General features: G+C 37.1%; 1 protein-coding gene across 1 annotated transcript in view; it reads right to left on the bottom strand.

Moving 5' to 3' along the window:
- The window catches only part of ADGRG4 (adhesion G protein-coupled receptor G4), a 113,757-nt gene that overhangs the window by 73,241 nt on the left and 19,453 nt on the right, over positions 1–21,063 (bottom strand). Inside the window, exon 5 of the mRNA XM_032756451.1 lies at positions 18,910–19,524. Within this exon, the coding sequence (XP_032612342.1) occupies positions 18,910–19,524 (615 nt within the window). The remainder of the gene's footprint in view (positions 1–18,909; positions 19,525–21,063) is intronic.

The raw sequence follows: 21,063 nt of genomic DNA, 5'->3' as shown, positions 1-21,063 counted from the left end.
AACACTTATTTAGTAGAAGTAATGAGTTGAAAATACTCTTTTCATTGCTTTCCATTACACAACACACTCGTGCGTTTTCTCCTACTTCTCTGTCCACTCATTTTTAGACTCATCCTATTTTACCCGACCAAGGCTTTGTCCCAGGACCTCTTCTCATTTGGCTGTATAGTTTCTCTACACCTATGATTTCAATTTACACCTATACACAGACAAATCTCAGTTATATCTCTTGACCAGATCTCTATTTTGAGCTCCACATTTATATAACCAATTGTTTACTTGATATCATTTCTTGGATATCTCATTAACACCTCAAACTCAACATTCTCCAACTTGAAGTCATTAGCTTCTCTCCAAATTGGGTCCTCTTCTGGTATTCCTTCAGTGACTGGCCCTACACTATCATACATTAAATTATGCAAGCTCCAACTCTCTCTCTCTCTCCCTCTGTCTCCTTCATTCTCTCTCTCACCTGCCATAGCCAGTCCATAATCTTGTCCTATTGATCATAGCTCCTAAATATCTCTTGGCTCACCCCAGCTTATCTCTATCTCCATCACTTACCACCCTAACCAGTCACCATCATCTTTCACTTGGACTACTGCAGTAGCCTCCCAACCGAACTGTCTGCCACTACTCTTGGACCGCATCTAATCTGTTCCATAATACAACCAAAATGATATTTTTAAGTGCCAACCTGATCCCCTTCCTCCCCCCCACACAAACACACACACACACACAGACACACACACACACACACACACACACACACACTGAGCTCTCTTTAGTTGCTTTCTATTCCTCATAGGATAAAAAGAAAATTTTTTCTTAATAAAGCATATAAAGCTATGCATGATTTGGTCCCTCTCTGTCTCTTCAGTCTCAATTTGTGCTAAGTCCCCTCTGTTTTTTTTTACTCTTCCTCTTTTTAGTTCTCTAATACTTGGCATGTTCTTTCCCACTACAAGACCATTGCATTTGCTGTAACCTCTACTTAGAATGTTCTTCCCAACCTTCCTCATCTGATTAACTTCTGCCAATCCTTCAGTTCTCAGCTCGTGCATCACCTCTTCAGGGAAGCCTACCTTCCCTGACTTCCATGACTAGCTCACACCAATCTATTTTAGACTCTTATGACACCTCATACCTCTTCTTCATGTAATGCATCATAGTTGGATATTTACCTTTGTTTGCATGCAATTTTTAATGTCTCTCTTCCTCGCTAGACCACATGGACAGAGTCCTCATCTTTTGTTGCCCATCATTGTATCTTTAGTGTCTATCCCAGTGCCTGGCACATGGTAGATGTTTAGTATCTATTTGTAAGCTAATCGAATAACTCAATAAGTCTTGGAATGATGTGAGGGCAGTGTGAAGATTCCTATCCCTATATCTACTGGAAAGTAAGAATTGACAGGGTATAATAACAAAGAGGTTTAAGAGATAAAGAAGACAGAGAAATCTCAGAGAACTCAAAGTTTGCTTCTGGGCAACTCGGAGAATAGTGGTAATATTCATAAAAACAGAAAAATTGGGAAGGCAGCCTCACTCAGAAGAAAAACACCCAGTTCAGACGTGGATAAGTGGAATTTAGGATGATAGTGAATATCCAAGTGAAAATGGTACCTAGTAAAATTCAAGACTGAGTCATGATCTTTCTCCAATTGAAATCACCCAAACATCCATGTTTACCTTAGCAAAATTAGTATTTTGAATTTATCCATCTGAGAAGCATATTACCTATGATGTAGGAATAATTGTGGTAGTAGACAATCTACTGATTTGTTTCACTGTCTTGAGCATTAAAATTACTTATAATTTGCATATCCAGAAATTTTGAGGTGTGTGTAGGATGCTCTTCAGGATTTTGTGGTCATTAGCAAGTAGAATGAATAACAATCCTCCAATTGACTGTATAGATGAGTTGATAAAAGTACACACGTTTATAAGGGGAAAAGTCAAAGCTATATAAAAAGTGCTTTTTCACTTAATTTTATGACATTTTTCCAATTATCACAGATGCACATTATGTTAGGCCTTATCAAGAAACTGGTATATTTCAGCAGCCAAATGTATATTTCAAGCTTTATGCTTTCAAATTTGTCCATAACTTCACGTGAAAGGAGAATTGTCAGGATCTTCGTTTCCAATTTTGTAGATGGGTTTACACCAGCCAACTGGCTTAGCAAACCTCTGTGAAAGTGTCACTTCTAGCACATTTGAGGAGTGTGGCATCCTAGAGCCTGAAATCACTCTATGAATGCACTAATTGTTGACAGAAGAGTTCACAATTCCCTCTCCTTTACAAAAGGTTAATGATTGAACTGCATTCACTTTTTAGGAAAACAATAAAACACTAAATACCATAAAAGTCTAAGTTACCTTCTTTGATGCAGCATTCAAAGAGCACTATTGGAGTAATTCATAAGTAGTGGAAAACTCTTTTAGAAGACGGGGAATGGGAGTTAGACATGGTATTTTATCAGAGAGGGCTGAGCCATAGATGTAGCAATTGTTATTAACACTTCCAGTAAGCATCTCAAGAAGGAATATAAGATTTAGAAAGATAAAAACAAATGAGTTGAGCTAAATTGCCAAGCAGGTGGCATTTTAAGTACCAGAGATCTCAAGAAATAATGCGTCTTACATTGTTCCATTTTAACCTAAAGCCTGGGTTTGTATATTTCAGCAAACCTTCCATTAAACCTTTCAGATGCAAGGTTTCTTCCAGAAGGACTGCTGTATCAAATTTTTCCTCTAAAGTCTGTATTAATAAAGACTAAGTCTTCATTCATTAAAATCCCAGAATTTTAGAGCCAGGACTTGGAGATTATATTCAATCCTTTCATTTACAGATGAGGCCCAGAGAAGTGCAGTGTTGAGATGAGATTTTCACAGATGAAAGATTTAGAGAAGAAATTAGACAGTATGTAGCAATGCCTCAATTATCCAGCACTCATAAATGTATGCCCTCAATTTACATGGAAACACCCCAATCCGAGGAGAAACAAAGAAAGAAAGAGACTTTTTCGGAAGGTACCAAGGAGAAACAAAGTTAGATACTAAATGCCAAATTCTGCAAGTGCTGAACACTGCAAGAAACAGCAATCACCCAAAACAGTGAAACAAACTTTAGAGGACAGCATTGCAATGCTAAACTAAAACATCAAGGAGACTTTGCTGGCCCAGGAATCAAAACTCACTGGGGATCCCAAATTATGGACATTCCCTGATATAATATCTGCCTTGAATAATCATTCATATCCTAGATAAAGACAATTCAATCAAACAATCAGTAGCTTTTTAGAATCAGGATCCATTGGAATTAAAGATTCCTATAAACCTTAAGTCTAGTTAATTACAATGGGTTGGCATTGAAAATGATCTTGAACATTCAAGTTCATTTTGTATAATGTAGGCTGATACTGAATATAAATTTCTTTTATAACTTAATTTGTTTATTGGTGACCTTATTGTCTTAATCTGTACATACTTTTGTTTTTCTTAAATTCAGTAATTCAGACTTTCTGTGCACCTATCATTTCTAATGATTGAGGTTCACTTTACTTCTGCTTCATCAATCTTTCTCTTTTCCCTATATGTGGTAGGGATTTTTTTTATCCTAAATGGCACACTTATCTCCATTGAATTTAATGCCTGTCCTTCTCAGAAAAGAAAATGTTGTAAGTGAGTAAGGTAGTTACAATGCCAGTGATATTATCTCTGTCATTTTGTTGCACACTATCTGTCTACGCATACACACTCAAGAGCTTTTACTGCCCAAGAACTGATGTTAAAAGCAAATGCAGACTTCTCAACTGAACAAGATGGCATAGATCCACTTTTCCCTGCTCCTCCCCAAAAGGTACAACTATAAATCCTGGAAATGGTGTAAGAGACAACCAAAGGAGAACTATGAAAGGTGCTAAGAATAAAACAAACTGGTTTGGGACCCCAAGAGTAAAGGAACAACATAGTGGCAGTTATCTTCTCCCCCTCACCAAACCCAACATAAAAATGCGGCCCAGGCCCTATGCTTCCTAATCCCCAATCTAGCAACAGAAATCAGTCCAAGTAGGCTCATTCTCCTTCTGGATCAAATGGGAGTCCCTCTGACAACTTCAGGCAAGTGGGATACTCCAGCAAGGGGGACTGACTGGGCACCTTGCTAACAATAAGCAACCAAGAGAAGCACTCTCCTTCCCTACCAGGCCTGAATCTCCCCTCTCCACCAAAAAACACTGGCTGAACATAACCCAGTCTGGGAAGACTATTGTTTTTGCCAACCCAAGGTTTTCCTTGCCCACTCAGAAAAACCAAGGCAAGTAGGCATAAGAGGAAAAAGGGAGCCAGTAATAGCAAGTGGCCTGATCCAGGAAGTCTCTTTGTCCCTGCAGTACTGAGATTCTCCTCCCTCACCCAGAGACACCAAGGCAGGCAGGGGAAACAAGAAAAAGGGACTGTCCAGCAGCAGGTGGCCAAGTCTACGAAAACTAGCCCAAGATTTTCCTTTCGTGTCCGGAGACCAGCGGAAGCCAAGAGACATTGGTAGGGGGATGCCCCCACATCCATCCCCCTCTGAGAGACAGCTGGAGGCCTGGCCTAAGGAGATGCCTTCTGCTCCCCACCCAAGAAGCACCAGCAGAGACAGGTGGAAGCCTTAGGGGTACTAGATAAACCAAGCAAGATGAAATAACATCACAAAGACTCTAAAACTTAAGTTGTATTTGGAAGCACAGCCCACAAAAATGGACCAAGACCTGTGTGCTAAGCCTAAGCAGAATGACTGACTGCTAAAATAAAAGATTTAAATAAGACCCAGAATCTCCTAATTGACAAAATGTCCAAGATACAATTTTTTAAATTACCTGTCATATTTAGAAGCAACAAAATCACAACTTGAGTAAGAAAAGATAATCAACTGATGCTAAAACCGAGATGAATCAGACACTGGAATTATCTGACAATGATATTAAAACAATCATCATATAAATAATTCTGCAAGCAATTACAAATTCTCTTGAAATGAAGAAAATAGAATCTTAGAAAAGAAATAAAAATTCTTAAGAAAGAATCAAGGTGATGGGTTCATAGGTGCAGCAAACCACCATGGCACACATTTACCTAGGTAACAAACCTGCAAATCGTGAACTTAAAATTTTTGAAATTATTTGAAAAAAAAAAATGGGGCCAGGCATGGTGGCTCATGCCTGTAATCCCAGCACTTTGGGAGGAAAGGCGGACGGATCATCTGAGTCCAGGAGTTTGAGACCAGCCTGGCCAACATGAAGAAACCCCATTTCTACTAAAAATACAAAAATTAGCCAGATGTGGTGTTGAGTGCCAGATACTCAGGAGGCTGAGGCACGAGAATCCCTTGAACCCAGGAGACGGAGGTTGCAGTGAGCCGAGATCGCGCCACTGCACTCCAGCCTGGGTGACAGAACGAGACTCTGTATCGAAAAAAAAAAAAAAGGAACCGAATGGAAATTATAGAATGAAAGAATACAAAACCAAATTTTTAAGACAAGCTGGATGGACTTAATAGTAGAGTAGAGATGACAGAAGATAGAACAGGTAAACATAATGATAAAATAATAGAATTCACCCAATCTAAACAATAGAGAAAATGCATTGAAAAGAAAAATGAAGATAGCCACTAGGACCTGTGGGACAATAACAAAATATCCAACATTCATATTACCATAGCCTTAAAAGAGAGGAGAAAGTCAATTGGGCTGAATATATATTTAAAAAAAAATAAATAAAGGCTAAAAGCTTCCCAAATTTGACAAAAGACACAAACCTAGAGATTCAAAAAGCTAAACAAATTCCAAGAAGGATAAAAGCCAAAGAAATCTGTGGCAGGGCACATCATAATTGAACTTTTGAAAACTAAAAGACAAAAAATTTTGAAAATAGACAGAAAGAAACATTGCTTATAGAACAGCAACAACTTAAATGACAGATTTCTCATCCAGAACTAAGGAGGCCAGAAGAAGCTGTCATAATATTTTTCAAAAGCTGACAGAAAATAATTGTTAACCATGAATTCTATATCCAGCAAAGCTATCTTACAGGAATAAAGTGGAAATGAAAACATTCTCTGATGAAGGAAAATTAAGATACCTTGTCACTAGCAGACCTATGTTTAAAAGTTTAGCTAAAGGAATTACTTCAAACAGAAAGAATTTTTTTTAAAGAATCTCGGAGAATCAGAAAGAAAAAACGAGCAAAGGAAAGAACAAAAATATGAGTACATAAAATAGATGATCCTTTTCCTCATGAGCTTTATAAATCATATTTGATGATTGAGACAAAAAATTGTAACATCATCTGATATTTAAAACAACAAAATTTAAAATTTGCTGGATATGGCAGCTCATGTCTGTAATCCCAGAAATTTGGGAGGTCAAAGCAGGAAGATTGCTTGAAGCCAGGAGTTCAAGACCAGCCTGGGCAGCAAAGTGAGACCCTATCTCTATCAAAATTTTTTAAAAAAATAACTGGGTGTGGTGGTGCACACCTATAGTCCCAGCTACTTCAGAAACTGAGACAGGAGGATTGCTTGAGCCCAAGAGTTTGAGGTTGCTGTGAGCTATGATCATACCACTGCACTCCACTGCTCTCCAGTCTGGATGACAGAATGAGATCCCTTCAAAAAAAAATCTAAAAAGTGAGGAAGGTCAAAGGACCAAAACGGAAGTGAGGTTTCCATACTTCACTCAAACTGATTAAATGTTGACAACAGTAGGCTATGGTAAGTCACATTTTCATATTGTAATACCAAGTCCAACCACTAGGAAAACCATGCAAAGAGAAACTCAAAACCCCATAAATAAATCAAGATGGAATATTAAAGTATGCTCAAGTAACCCATAGGTTGCTGTTTACAAAAGAATGTACTTTGAATATCATTATATAGGTAGGTTGAAAGTAGAAGAATGGAAAAATTATACCATGCAAGCAGTAAGTTTAAGAAAAGTAAAAATGGCTATAATAATATTCACTAGAGTACAGAGCAAGGAAAATTACTGGACTCAAGAAAGAACACTACATAATAATAAATGCATTGCTTCACCAGGAAGACATGGTGATCCTAAATGCATACATATCAAACAACAGAGCCTCAAAATACATGAAGCAAAACTGATGGAGCTGAAAGGAAAAATAGTAAATCCATAATTATAGTTGGGAATTTTAACATCCCTGTCTCAACAAGTGATAAAGCTACTAAACAGAAAATCAGCAGATATATAGAAGTTCTGAACAGCACAATCAACAGACTTTAGTTGATATAGAGCACTCCACTCAACAATAGCAGAATACATATATTTTTTAAGCACTCATGGAATATTCACCAACATAGACCATATACTGGGCCATAAAACAAACCTCATTTAAAGGAACTGAATTTATAAGACCGTTTTCTCTGATTATTATTAAATCAAACTAGAGATCAATTACAGAAAGACCATAGAAAAGTTCTAAACAACACACTTCTGCATAACCCATGAATCAAAGAAGACATTTTAACAAAAAAAATTTAAAACATTGAATTAGATAAAACTATTTTAATCAAATTAAATTTAATTTTAAAAATTTGGGAGATGCAACTAAAACAGTGCTGAGAGGGAAGATTATAGCACTAAATGCATACATTTAAAAGGAGGAAAGATCTCAAAACAATAATCTCAGCTCCCACCTCAAGAGCCTAAAAAAAAAAAACCCAAGATAAAGCCAAAGCAGGCAGAAGAAAAAAATAATCAAGATCATAAAAGAACTCAATGAAATTAAAAATAAGAAAACAATAGAGAAAAATCAATGGAGCAAATATGATTTTTTAAAGTCAATAAAATTGATAAACCTATAGCAAGACTGATGAAAGTAAAAAGAGAAAAGCACAAGTCAGACACCAATATCATAAATGAAACAGAGAATATCACTACTTATTCTGCAGCAATTAAAAAGATAATAAGAGAATATTATGAATAACTTTATGTTCACAAATTCGACAAGTTAGAAGAAATAGACAACTTCTCAAAACCCATAATTTACCAAAGCTCCATCAAGAGGAAATAGACAATCTGAATAGCCCTATAGCTATTAAAGAAATTGAACTACTAATTTAAAAGCCTTCACAAAAGAATCTCCAGGCCCACATGATTTCACTGGAGTTTGCTGCCAAGGAAGAATTAACACCAATTTTATAGAATCTCTTCCAGAAAAGAGGAACAAACACTTTCCTACACATTTTATAAGGCCAGTGTCATCCTGATACTGAAATCAGACAGAGACAGTAAAAAAAAGAGAAACTACAGACCAATATCTCTCCTGAAATTAAATACAAAAATCCTCAACAATATATGAGCAAACTAAATGAAACAATATATAAAAATAATTATACACCATGACCAAGTGGGATCTATTCCAAATATGCAAAGCTGGCTAAACCTTTGAAAATCTATCAATATAACCCACAATATCAACAAGATAAAGAAGAAAAATCATATCAACTGATCCAAAAAAGGCATTTGACAAAAACTCATATCCCTTCACGATACAATCTCTGGGCAACTTAAGAATAGAGGGGATTTTTAGCAACATGGCAAGGGGCATCATGCTAACATCAACTGTAATGGTGAAAGATTGAATGTTTTCCAGCTAAGATCAGGAACAAGGCAAGGATGTCCACTCTCACCAGTATGATTCAACGTGGTACTGGAAGTTAGAGGCACTCCAACAAGGCAAAAAAAATTTTTTAAGGCATTGCAGATTATGCAGTAGTCCAGATAGAAAACTTCAAAGAATCTTCAAGAAAAAAATCTACCGGAACTTAGAACTTATAAATGAGTTCAGAATACAAAATCAACACACAAAAAGCAATCACATTTCTATGTCCTAAAAATGAACACGCAGAAACTGAAATCAAAAGCACAATGCTATTTGCAATTGCTCCAATGAAAATGAAATACTTAGGTATACACTTAACAAAGCATGTGTATCACAAAATGCTAATGAAACAAATCAAAGAAAACCTTAAAAATGGAGAAGCACGCTGTGTTCACGGATTGGAAGATTCAACATAGTAAAGACGTCAGCTCTCTTCAAATTGATATACAGATATAATCCAATTCCTATCAATATTCCATAAAGGTTATATGCAAACAGACAAGCTTAGTCTAAAATTTTTATGGAAATGCACAAGTCCTAGAATAACTAAACCAATTTTTGAAAAGAAGAATAAGGTTAGAGGAATCACTCTACCCAATATTAAGGCTTTGTGTAAAGTTACGCAATCAAAATAGTGTGGTATTGGCAGAGGGATAGATATGTAGATGAATGGAACAGATGGAAAACTCAGAAATAGACACATAAAAATATGCTCAACTGATTTTTGACAAAGGTACAAAATCAACTCAATAAAGCAAGGATAACCTTTTCAACAAATAATACTGAAGCAATTGGACATCAATAGACAAGAAAGAAAGAAAGAAAGAAAAGAAAGAAAGAAAGAAAGAAAGAAAGAAAGAAAGAAAGAAAGAAAGTAAGAAAGAAAATGAACCTCAACCTACACCTCACACATCTTATGCAAAAATTGACTCAAAATGGACCACAGACTTAAATGTAAAGTACAAAGCTATGGAATATTTAGAAAAAATATAGGAGAAAATCTTTGGGATATAGGGCTAAGCAAAGAGTTCTTAAACTTGAACACCAAGAGCATGACTCATTAAAAAAATTAATTCATAAACTAGACTTTAACAAAATTAAAAGGTTTTGTTCTGTGAAAGCCCATATAAAAAGAATTTTTAGGCCGAGTGTGGTGGCTCATGCTGTAATCCTAGCACTTTGAGAGGCCAAGGCAGGTGGATTATTTGAGGTCAAGAGGTCAAGAGTTCGAGACCAGCCTGGCCAGCATGGTGAGACCTCATCTCTACTAAAAATACAAAAATTAGCCGGGTGTGGTGGCACGTGCCTGTAGTCCCAGCTACTCAGGAGGCTGAGGCACATGAATCACTTGAATCCAGGAGGTGGAGGTTGCAGTGAGCTGAGATCGTGCCAGTGCACTCCAGCCTGGGCAACGGAGCAAGACTCTGTCTCAAATAAATACATAAATAAATACATAAATACATAAATAAATACAAAAAGAATTTTAAAAAATCTACAGACTAGAAGGAAATATTTGCAAAAGATATACCCAACAAAAAATTAGAATATATTAGGGCTGGGTGCGGTGGCTCATGCCTGTAATCCCAGCACTTTGGGAGGCTGAGGTGGGTGGATCACAAGGTCAGGAGATCGAGACCATACTGGCTAACACTGTGAAACCCCGTCTCTACTAAAAAAAAGAAAATACAAAAAATTAGCCGGGTGTGTTGGCGGGCGCCTGTAGTCCCAGCTACTTGGGAGGCTGAGGCAGGAGAATGGTGTGAACCCGGGAGGCAGAGCTTGCAGTGAGCCGAGATCGCGCCACTGCACTCCAGCCTGGGCGACAGAGCTGGACTCCGTCTCAAAAAAAAAAAAAAAAAAAAAGAATATATTTTTTAACTTTCAAAACTCAACAATAAAATGAACAAACAATCCAGTTTTTATAAAAGGGCAAAACACATGAACAGACATTTCACTGATGAAGACATGAAGATGGCACATAAGCACAGCAAAAGATGTTCACCATCATGAAGCATCAGGGTAACGCAAATTGAAAGCACAATAAAATACCACTACAAATTTACAGGAATGACTAAAATGAAAAATAGTGGCAACACCAAATGCTGGCAAGGATGCTGAGAAACTAGATCCCTTATACATTGCTGGTGGCATATAAAGTGATAGAGCTACTTTGTAAAACTGCAAAACAGTTTTGTAAAACAGTCTGACAGTCTGTAAACAGTCTGACAGTTTCTTATAAAGCTAAATGTGCAAACAGTTTGGAGTTTCCTCAAAAAAACTAAAAATAGAGCTACCATATGATCCAGCAATCCCATTGCTGGGTATATACCCAAAAGAGAGGAAATAAGTATTTCAAAGAGATATCTGCACTCACATATTTATTGCAGCACTGTTCACAATAGCTAAGATTTGGAAGCAACCTAAGTGTCCATCAACAGATGAACAGATAAAGAATATGTGGTACATATACACAACGGAGTACTATTCAGCCACAAAAAAATAAGATCCAGTCATTTGCAACAACATGGATGGAACGGGGAGTCATTATGTTAAGTGAAATAAGCCAAGCACAGAAAAACAAACATCGCATGTTCTCATTTGTTTGTGGGCTACGAAAATGAAAACAATTGAACTCATGGATATAGAGAGTAGAAAGATGGTTACCAGAGGCTGGGAAGGGTAGAAGGGGACATGGGGGAGGGGGAGGAGGGGATTAATGTGAACAAAAAAACGTTAGAAAGAATAAGACCTACTATTAGATTGCACAACAGGGTGACTATAGTCAATAATAACTTAATTGTTCATTTAAAAATAACTAAATGAGTATAATTGGATTGTTTATAACACAAAGGATAAATACTTGAGGGGATGGGTACCATGACATTATTATTTCACATTCCATGCCTGTATCAAAACATCTCATATACCACACAAATATGTACACCTAATGTGTGCCCACAGAAGTTTAATTATTTTTTAAATTAAGAAAAAAACTAAATATGCAACTACCATACAGCCAAGCCATGTCATTTTTCCCAGAGAAATAAAAACTTATGTTCACAAAAAAAACACCTGTACACAGATGTCCATAGCAGGGATTTTTTTTTATAACAGCAAAAAGTTTGAATCAGCCCAAATGTCTTTCAACAGGTGAATAATTGAATAAACTGTAACATAGCCATACCATGGAATATTACTCAGCAATGGAAATGAGTAAACTATTGACACACTCAACAACCCGGATGGCTCTTCAGAGAATTATGCTGAGTTAAAAAAAAATAAGGTAATCCTAAAAGTTTACATAATGTGTGATTCCATTTATATAATATTGTTGAAATGACACAATTTTAGAAATGGGGAACAGATTAGTGTTGTCAAGGGTTAGGTATGAAGCAGGGTAGGGGGAAAGGGTGGGAAGGAGGTAGGTGTGGTTATAAAAGGTCAGCATGAGGGATCCTACTAGTGTTAGAACTGTTCAGCATCAGTATGCTGGTAGATACACAAGTTTACCCAGGTGATAAAATTGTATAGAACTTAATACACAGACATAAATGAATATAATAAAAACTAGAGAAATCTGAATAAGATTGGTGGGTTGTATCAATGTCAATGTTCTGTTTGTTATACTATAGCTTTGCAAAATGTCACCATTAGAGGAAACTAGACAAAGTGTACAAGAATTTACAACTGCATGTGAATCTACAATTATCTCTCAATTAAAAATTCAGTTAATAAAAAGTAAATGCCCAGCCTAGGCAACACAGCAAGACCCCATCTCTACCAAAAAATAAAATAAAATAAAATAATAAAAAATAAAATTAGCCAGGTATGGTGGTACACATCTGTAGTCCTAGCTACTTGGGGGGAGTGGCTGAAGCAGGGGGATGGTTTGAGCCCAGGAGGTCAAGGCTGCAGTGAGCTCTGATTGCACCACTGTACTACATCCTGGGCGACAGAGTGAGACCTTATCTCAAAAAAAAAAAAAAAAAAAATCAAATGCAAAAGCCAATACTGTGCTTCAGCAATCACTGAATATCCATCTATTCACATTGGACAGAAGCCGTGAGGTCAGACCTCCATCCTTGGAGGGCTCATAAACATGATTTGCCATATTCACTTTGTTCCTGTTTGTGAACAAGTGATCACCTGCACAAATAATTTGCATAAGCCTTGCTGTCTCTGTATTTTAAAGTGGAGATAATCCATGCTAATTCACAGGGGTCTGTGGGCTTAATTGCCATTTGCTCTTTCACTCTACACAAAATTGTATTATTGTAATCATTGGGAGCTGGAGAACAGAGGTATAGAGTAGCTGAATATTTATGAGTCATTTTCTTGCAGATGTACCTGCCAACAGAATGTTAAGTAGAACATTTTCTAAGGTACCAAATTCTGGTTGTGATTTGGGTATATCACCTCATATTAAATCTATGTGTCGTTCTAGCCCACATAGCACATCTGGTTTTTCTTTCAGTCAGGACCTCTATAAATATAATTCAGCATGTTGATTAGATTTGTGAGAGATAATGGTGACCAGAAACTGCCACAGACAGATCTGCCTGTGGGGTAGAAAAAATATGAAATGAGTATCTTTAAGTTGAAAAGGAAACTTTTTTTTTTCAAAGTGGTGTCTGCATTCAGTTTCCAGGCAAAAGCATGAAAAACGAATGCTGCAATAGACAGACAAGCTAGAGCTTTTATCTCTGAGTCTATAGGAGAATGTCATCCTGTGAAGGAGAATACAAATAAGAAGGCTTTGAGTGAACTACAAACAGCTCATGCTTACCTTTCGTGATGAGGAAGGAGGGTAGCACAGAGAATTGATGTATGAGGGCAAGACCAAATTGCCTTTTAGCTAGTAGAGCCCATCACCACGGAACTTTTCCTATCAGAGCTGATAATTGGATAGAGGAATTAATAGTGAGCCAAATAAAGGCCTTTATAAAGGACACAGACTATATAATCCATCTCTGCATATTTTAAGAATAGTCAATTCATAAACTAATTCAAAGAAGCTGGAGCATTAGACCAATTAACAAACCTCAGCAAATCAATGACCCCGCAGATATAGGGATGCTATGCCTTGATACAGTGTAGATTTCCCAGGATGAACTCAGTTCAGGTTATTTCATTCTTTTCAATAGAAGGGATTTCTTAAATGCAGATCTAAAAGGAATTTAATCTGCATGTCTTTGGAAGATTCTTTTTCTTCATACATTCACAGGTCAAAAAAAATTCCTTTGTTTGATCATGTGTCTGAGTTGAGATTAGGAAATTATGCTGGCCATATCTTGAGAGGAAATTTAGCTTGTGGCAATTTCTTTACGGTTGCTTCAAGATATTTCTGTCACCACCCACTACTTTTAAAAGCCCTGTAGACTTTTGTCATAGCTAGAAACTAGACACAACTTAAAAGTCCTTCAAACAGAGCTTGTTGAATAAATTATAGCATACCCCTTTTCTTTCATACTATTCAGCAGCCTCCCCGAAAAAGAATCAGATAGCTCTATATTTTCTGATATGAAAATGCCTCCAAAAATATTAAATTTTTAAAAGATGCAGAAAATGGTGCATATAATGATGAACCCAACTGTGAAAAAGAAAAAAATATATATTTACATATAAATTCAAGTTTTACATTTTTTCCACAAGGATATATAAGAAATTATTAACAATCATTGCTTTTGGGGAGAGACACATAGAGTAAAAGATTGAAGTGAAAGGAGACTTTAGATTTGTACTTTTATGTATTTTTAAATCTTTTACCGTATATATCTAGTAATTTTACTTTTAGAGGTCAATTAATTTTTAATGAATAGTTACATTAATAAAATAACTAGTAAACATGATAAATCTATTTAAATTGTAACAGCTTATAGGCTTTTACTGAGAAATTCTACCCTTAGGAACGTGTCTTACAAAATTGCAAACCTAAATGTACCAAGATGTATGTATGAGGAAATTTACTGTATCATTATTTGTAATTGCAAAAAATTGAAAGCAACTTAAATGGCCATCAATGATGGGCTAGTTAAATAAATTATGTTACATGTAAATTATGTTGCATGGAATATATGTAGCCCTAAAAACAGATCTAAATATACCTCTGTGTCTGTCCATGATAGTATTAAGTTAAAATATATCAAGTTGCAGAACATGTATGTACATATTATTATTATTATTATTATTATTTTATTTCCCACTCCGTCCTTTTTATTTTATTTTATTTTATGTTATTTTATTATACTTTAAGTTCCAGGGTACATGTGCACAACTTGCAGGTCTGTTACACAACTTGCTGCACCCATCAACTCGTCATCTAACACTAGGTATATCTCCCAATGCCATCCCTTTTTAAAAACTGTACACACTCATGCACATACATGCACACACTTATTGCAAACCCATGGAAAAAAATTTTTAATAGACACCTCTGTGAAGAGGATAGTGAAGGGCAGGTTTTACTTGATATTTCATATGCTTTTGTATTGTTTAAATATATTTTATTCACAAACACATGTATTACATTTGTAATTTTTAAAAATAAAGAAAAGGTGCTTAAAAACAACTTGAAAACTAAATTTCTAATGACTAGAAATTTCACTGTTATTATTTATCACCATGTTGTTTAATATTCCAAGACATTTCCAACTATAGTGAATACTTGTTTATTAAACCCAAGTAGGGTTCATGTTTTTCAGGCAATGTTCCCCAAAAGCCTTGTTCTCATGAATATATAAATATATATATATATATAATTTATGTGTAAATAGATTTATTGAGATTTGTAACCTAGCAATGTACTCATTAAAATTTATTTTTTAAAGGTCATAATCCTTCTATGGACCATAAATATCAATTTATTAGGCAAAAGCTGAAGCTAAACATGTTGTAATCACTCATATTTATTCATATATTGCCCTGTTTGTCCCAGCTATCATACAGCCAAAATCGAAATAGGTGAAATTCTATGGTATTTTACAGATCCTTCAGTGGTGAGGCAGGCAATGACTGCAGCTAGTAGCCTAATTTCCCCAGGTGAATTATCAAACCAGCCATTACCTCCAAAGGAAGCTTCTAAGACATAGTAATATAACATAACATTTTGGGGGCCACAGACTCACTTGAGATAGTCCTGTACGGTGGGAGGTGAAAAGAAAATGTGCTTTGCAACCAGACCAATCTGTTCAAACCCCAGCTATAGTACTTATTTCACTGGTGACATTAGGCAATTTACTCAACCTCTCTGAGCCCCTATTTCCTTTTCTATAAAATGCCTGGCACACAATAAGAACTTAGTAAAAGGCACCAATTACCATAATATGTTAGCATGTGATGGAAACTATAGACTGCATCCTCTGAAAAAAAAATCTGCCCTGTATTTTTAGGGTGTTGTAATTTCAGGGGCTTTGTCAACTCCTTCAAGGCCATTCTGGCCCCTAGATTAGCAACTCTTGGTCCAAGGTTTGGAAAGAATACTTGAAGAGATCTGAATAGTAGAGAGAACATTTACTACCTTTTTTGTTTGTTTGAGGTGATAATTTCCTTGTTTGTTACGTTAGATTGTGCATTATGCCCACCATGATTCAATCAGACCCAGAGGATGGTCGTCCATTTAAAAGTGTATGAAAGAGGCCGGATGCAGTGGCTCACGCCTGTAATCCCAACACTCTGGGAGGGGGAGGCAGGCAGACCACTTGAGGTCAGGAGTTCAAGACCAGCCTGGCCAATATGGTGAAACCCCGTCTCTACTAAAAATACAAAAATTAGCCAGACATGGTGGCACGTGCCTGTAGTCCCAGCTACTCGGGAGGCTGAGGTAGGAGAATTGCTTGAACCCGGGAAGCAGAAGTTGCAGTGAGATGAGATGGCACCATTGCACTCCAGCCTGGGTGTCGCAGCGAGACTCCATCTCAAAAAAAAAAAAAAAAAAAAAAGAGTACAAAAGAGCAAAATAAAAGAGGGTTGTCTAGTACTTTAACACAGCAGTTAGATTTAGCTATCTACCCACAAAGTGGTAGGAAAACTCATGGCCACTCGCTGGCCAGATGTGGTTTTAAAAGACCACTGCTGAGCACATGGATATAAGGCCATACTTCTGGTTCCTTACATCAAAGATAAAGTTACTTTAAACTGCTTTGGGTGAGCTGTTCAGGCTTAATCTGCTAGTCTCTAGCTCAGTTTTGTAATCAGAGCCAGCTAGGAATATTCTGTTTTGCTTTTAAGGCCCCAGGAAAGAGAAAAACCAAATATCTTTGGGTAGTAGCACAAAGGAATAGCTTTCCTGTTCCTTTGCATTGGTCTAATGTCAGAGAAACAGAAATCCCCTGGAATGTGCCTCTGCCGTTAACTCAAACAGCATCCAGACTGTTGGTGAAAACATATCCCCTTAGTCTGAGAGAGCCCTTTTAGGCATGGATCTAGCCCCTATTCCTTTCCTAACAGCTTCCTCCTGGAAAGAAAAAACCCATAAGAACAGTCAATAATACTCCTTCAAGAATAAGTGAGTATTTCGGGAAATGCAAAACAATCTTGTCTTGATGCTATTATCACTGACTACCTGTGCTAAAGACTGCTGCTGCTGATAGTGGAGAGGACTGGATTTGAGAGCAGAGTGGGATTATGCAGAGAAAAACAATCTCATCTTTCCTTCCCCAAATTCTAGAGGAGACAAATACAGGTGTAATTCCAAGAAGCCAGTTTCCTTACAAGAACTCCATTCCAAAGAGTTCTCCAATATCATAATTGCTCTCAGAAGAAAAAATGAATTGGTTTATAAATATCATTCCCCACTAAAAGGAACAGGGACGCCTTAGTAAAATGACTGCTCCTTGGGCTGAGCAGAAAACGTACAAGAAGAGCCTGGAACATCTTGTTGTGCCAGAGAGTAAGAAAATGCTCAAAGAATGATGGGGAACGTGTCAAAAGGACACAAGAGCCGGATTGAAAAACTCTCACTGACCAACCCTGGGCCAATTTGAACATCAAAATAAATGATAGTAACAGATTGTAACCCATTGAATAAAATGAGAATCCATGAGTTCATGTTCAAATAAATAAACACATAAATAAGGTTGGGTGTGGTGGCTTACACCTGTTATCCCAGCACTTTGGGAGGATGAGGCAGGAAAACCACTTGAGCCCACCCAGAAGTTAGAGGTTACAGTGAGCTATGATCATGCCACTTCACTCTAGCCTTGGCTAGAGTGAGACCCCGTGTCTTAAATAAATAAACACATAAATATGGAAGAAGAAAAAGCTCTTTCTTACAATAGAATGCCAACTAATAAATGTAAAAAAATGGAATTTTAAACATCATTATTTTGCAAACATCATAGTGATTTGTGAATCAGGCAAGAATCATGAATAGATGTAAAACCTATTGGGTGAAAGTATGGTAAGAAGGGGATAGTTACATAACCTCCAAATATCTCCCCAGAAATTACTCAACAATTACAAAGGAAAAAATAATAACTTTATGGTGGAGAAATCTGACAGACATCACCAAAATCAAGTAATCAGAGTTATTATGAATAATGAGACAAATTGTCACCGTGTGTCTACTGATGTGATGCACTGAGAAGAATATAACATCATTTCTGTGGTATTCTTACCAAAATTCATAGCCTGAATCTAATTATGAGGAAATATTACACAAACATAAATTGAGAGACAAAATAACTGGACTGTATGCTAAAAATGTCTAGGTCATGAAAGACAAGGAAAGGCTGAGAATCTATTCCAAATTAATCTAAAGAGACATGACAAATAAATGTAATGTGTGATACTGAGTTGGATCCTGGGCCAAGCAAAAAATAGTTATAAAGGAAATCACTAGCATAATTGGCTAAATATGAATGTGAAATGTGAATTAGATATTAGTATTGTATCAACATCAACTTTTCTGATTTTGATCATTATAGCGTGGTTGAGTAAGAGAATTCCTTATTCTTAGGAAATACACACTGAGATATTTTGGGGTAACAAAGAATTATGCCTGCAACTTACTCTCAAATGACTTAGAAACAAATAAGTGGTGTGTGTGTGTGTGTGTGTTCTTCTATTCTTCCAATCTTTCTATAAGTTTGAAATCACATCAAAATAAAGATAAAAGAAAACAGTATGAGCTCCTCATTAAAAAGTGATGACAAAACTAGCAACCTGGGGCCACAGCAAGCAGAGGAGTACTGTGTCAACACTACCCTTGCTAAGGAAAAAAGTTGATAAGTTACTCACAGCAGCGCAGTGTTCTGTCAACAGTTGGGATGATCTTGTTGACAAGCCAAACGTCTTCTTCCCAACTAACTACATTTCCATCTAAACACTTCATAAACTCTTCGTTTTCCAGGATGTGGTCCCAGAGTTGAAAGTAGTACAAGCTTCCAGGAAAGCTACGCATCATGCTTTTAACCTCACTGCTCCCATTCTTGAGAAAGTGCCCTAGGAACAGAGTCCCATGAGGTGTCAGGTTGTGTGGTTGATCCATTACTTCCAGTATCCTTTCTTTATTCAGGAAGAGTTCTAATCTGCCCTTCACACCATCCCATATCAAGCATATTGTATGCCATTGAAATGAAGCCAGGTGGTGACGGATAGAAAAGGTCTTTCCCAATTTGTATAGTATTAGCTGCTGATGGTCTCCTGCAAGTCCAAGGTCTATGTCTTCTCTGCCCAGGAGGGCGTTGTTAGTAATATAGGAGAAGGCCATCCAATACCTTGAGCTGTCATCCATGAATACCAGATCAATGCATGCTGTGAATCGGCTGAGTTCAGGAATGGTATCTATCAGGTTTACATATGTGTCACCTCTTCCAAAAAAATCCAGCTTTTTTCCTTTTAGTGAAAGTGTATCTGTCCAAATTTGGGGGAGGGGAAAGAGAAAACAAATGAAATTTCTGTTAAAAATTGTTTTATTGTATTTGGCAATATAGTCAAATCTGGATTATACAATATAATTATGAGTCAATACTGGTGCAAATAAACAAAAATAGTAGATGTAAAAAATCATCTCTATTTGACATTAGCATGTGATTTTTGTTTTGGCAGAAGAGTTTCTTCCTAATTATATTTTGCCTGGACTAATATGAAAAGTTAGATTAGTGTTCCCAGAGCACATACCAGCTGGGCAGCTTGGAGAGGCAGTTAGAAATGTATGGCTAGTGAAAGGGTAGGGAAGAGGCCAGGGAAAAGGCAGCTTGGAATTCAAATTTGCTACACATAATCCTCACTCATATAATCAAAAGAGAACTATTTCCGCCCACCTAACTGCCTTATTATATTCATGGTGCAACAGCAATTTGTTTCTCCAATGCCTTTTCCTGAGCCAAATGATCTGATTTATTCTGTCTCTGGGGACTGCTTCTCACTGAAAGGCACTGACAAAGGCCTGAAGAATGACCAGCTGGACGATACTGAAACTCTGGGACTTGTTTGTACTCAGGAATGGAAGACATGGGACTGCCCTGAGTGTATCCTGATGACCTCCTTCTGTCTCCTCACCAAGGGCGCTGCAGTGGTTTCAAGATGGCCATAGACCCCAGTTACCACTGGCTCTGGAGTCAGACAGCCTGGGTTGAAATCCATGCCCTGACACTCATTGGCTGTGGAACTTTGAGCAAGTAACTCATCCTCCTGATACCTCAATGTTTGCTTCAGTAAAATGGAGATTTGGGGCCACAGCGTTGTATGCCCGTTCAACTTTAAGGGCCACCATTCACATTATAGTCTATGCCAGATAATAGCCTCTCCCTGATGACTTTACAAGATTATTTGAAGATTAAGTGAGATGATGTATGCAAAACCTTGTCAAACATTGCTGAAGGACATGTCCATTGGGTACAGTCTTTTGGTAAGTAATTCGGCAGTGTCTTTGAAACTTTACATTGGATATGCCCTTTGTCTCACAAGAAGCTACAGATGAGTGATGATACTATCACCACTACAAACCTTATACCCCCAGTCTACTAGGTAAATATCTGAGGATTATCTAATTATCAACCTAATTCCAGTGCCAGTACAGCCTAAGCCAGAAGATAAAGAGCTCTGTGGCAGAATTGGAATTGTAACCACCCCCTGAATTAGAGTTGTAACATTGGGACCACCACTCTAAAATAGTGACAGCCATAACAGAACACTACAGAGGCTAGCAGGAAGTAAATACTTCCCTGCTTCTGGGAGATGCCGCCAAATGAAAGCTTCCAGATATTCTCTGACCATATAGTATTCTCTCCCTCTGTTCCTCTAGTGGACATTCTCCAAAAGCAAACAATAACATGCATATGCCTGCCCCCACACACACTCATATACATTCCACCTGCATCACACACTCCCATGTGCAGGAACTCATACTATCCACCTGCCAGGGAGTTATTTCTGAACTATCCATTGATG

The sequence above is a fragment of the Hylobates moloch genome, unplaced genomic scaffold, assembly GCF_009828535.3.
Source record: "Hylobates moloch isolate HMO894 unplaced genomic scaffold, HMol_V3 SCAFFOLD_7, whole genome shotgun sequence".
NCBI classification, from domain to species: Eukaryota; Metazoa; Chordata; class Mammalia; order Primates; family Hylobatidae; genus Hylobates; species Hylobates moloch.
The sequence above is the reverse complement of the archived record's forward strand: the minus strand, read 5'-3'. Positions and strand labels throughout refer to the sequence as shown.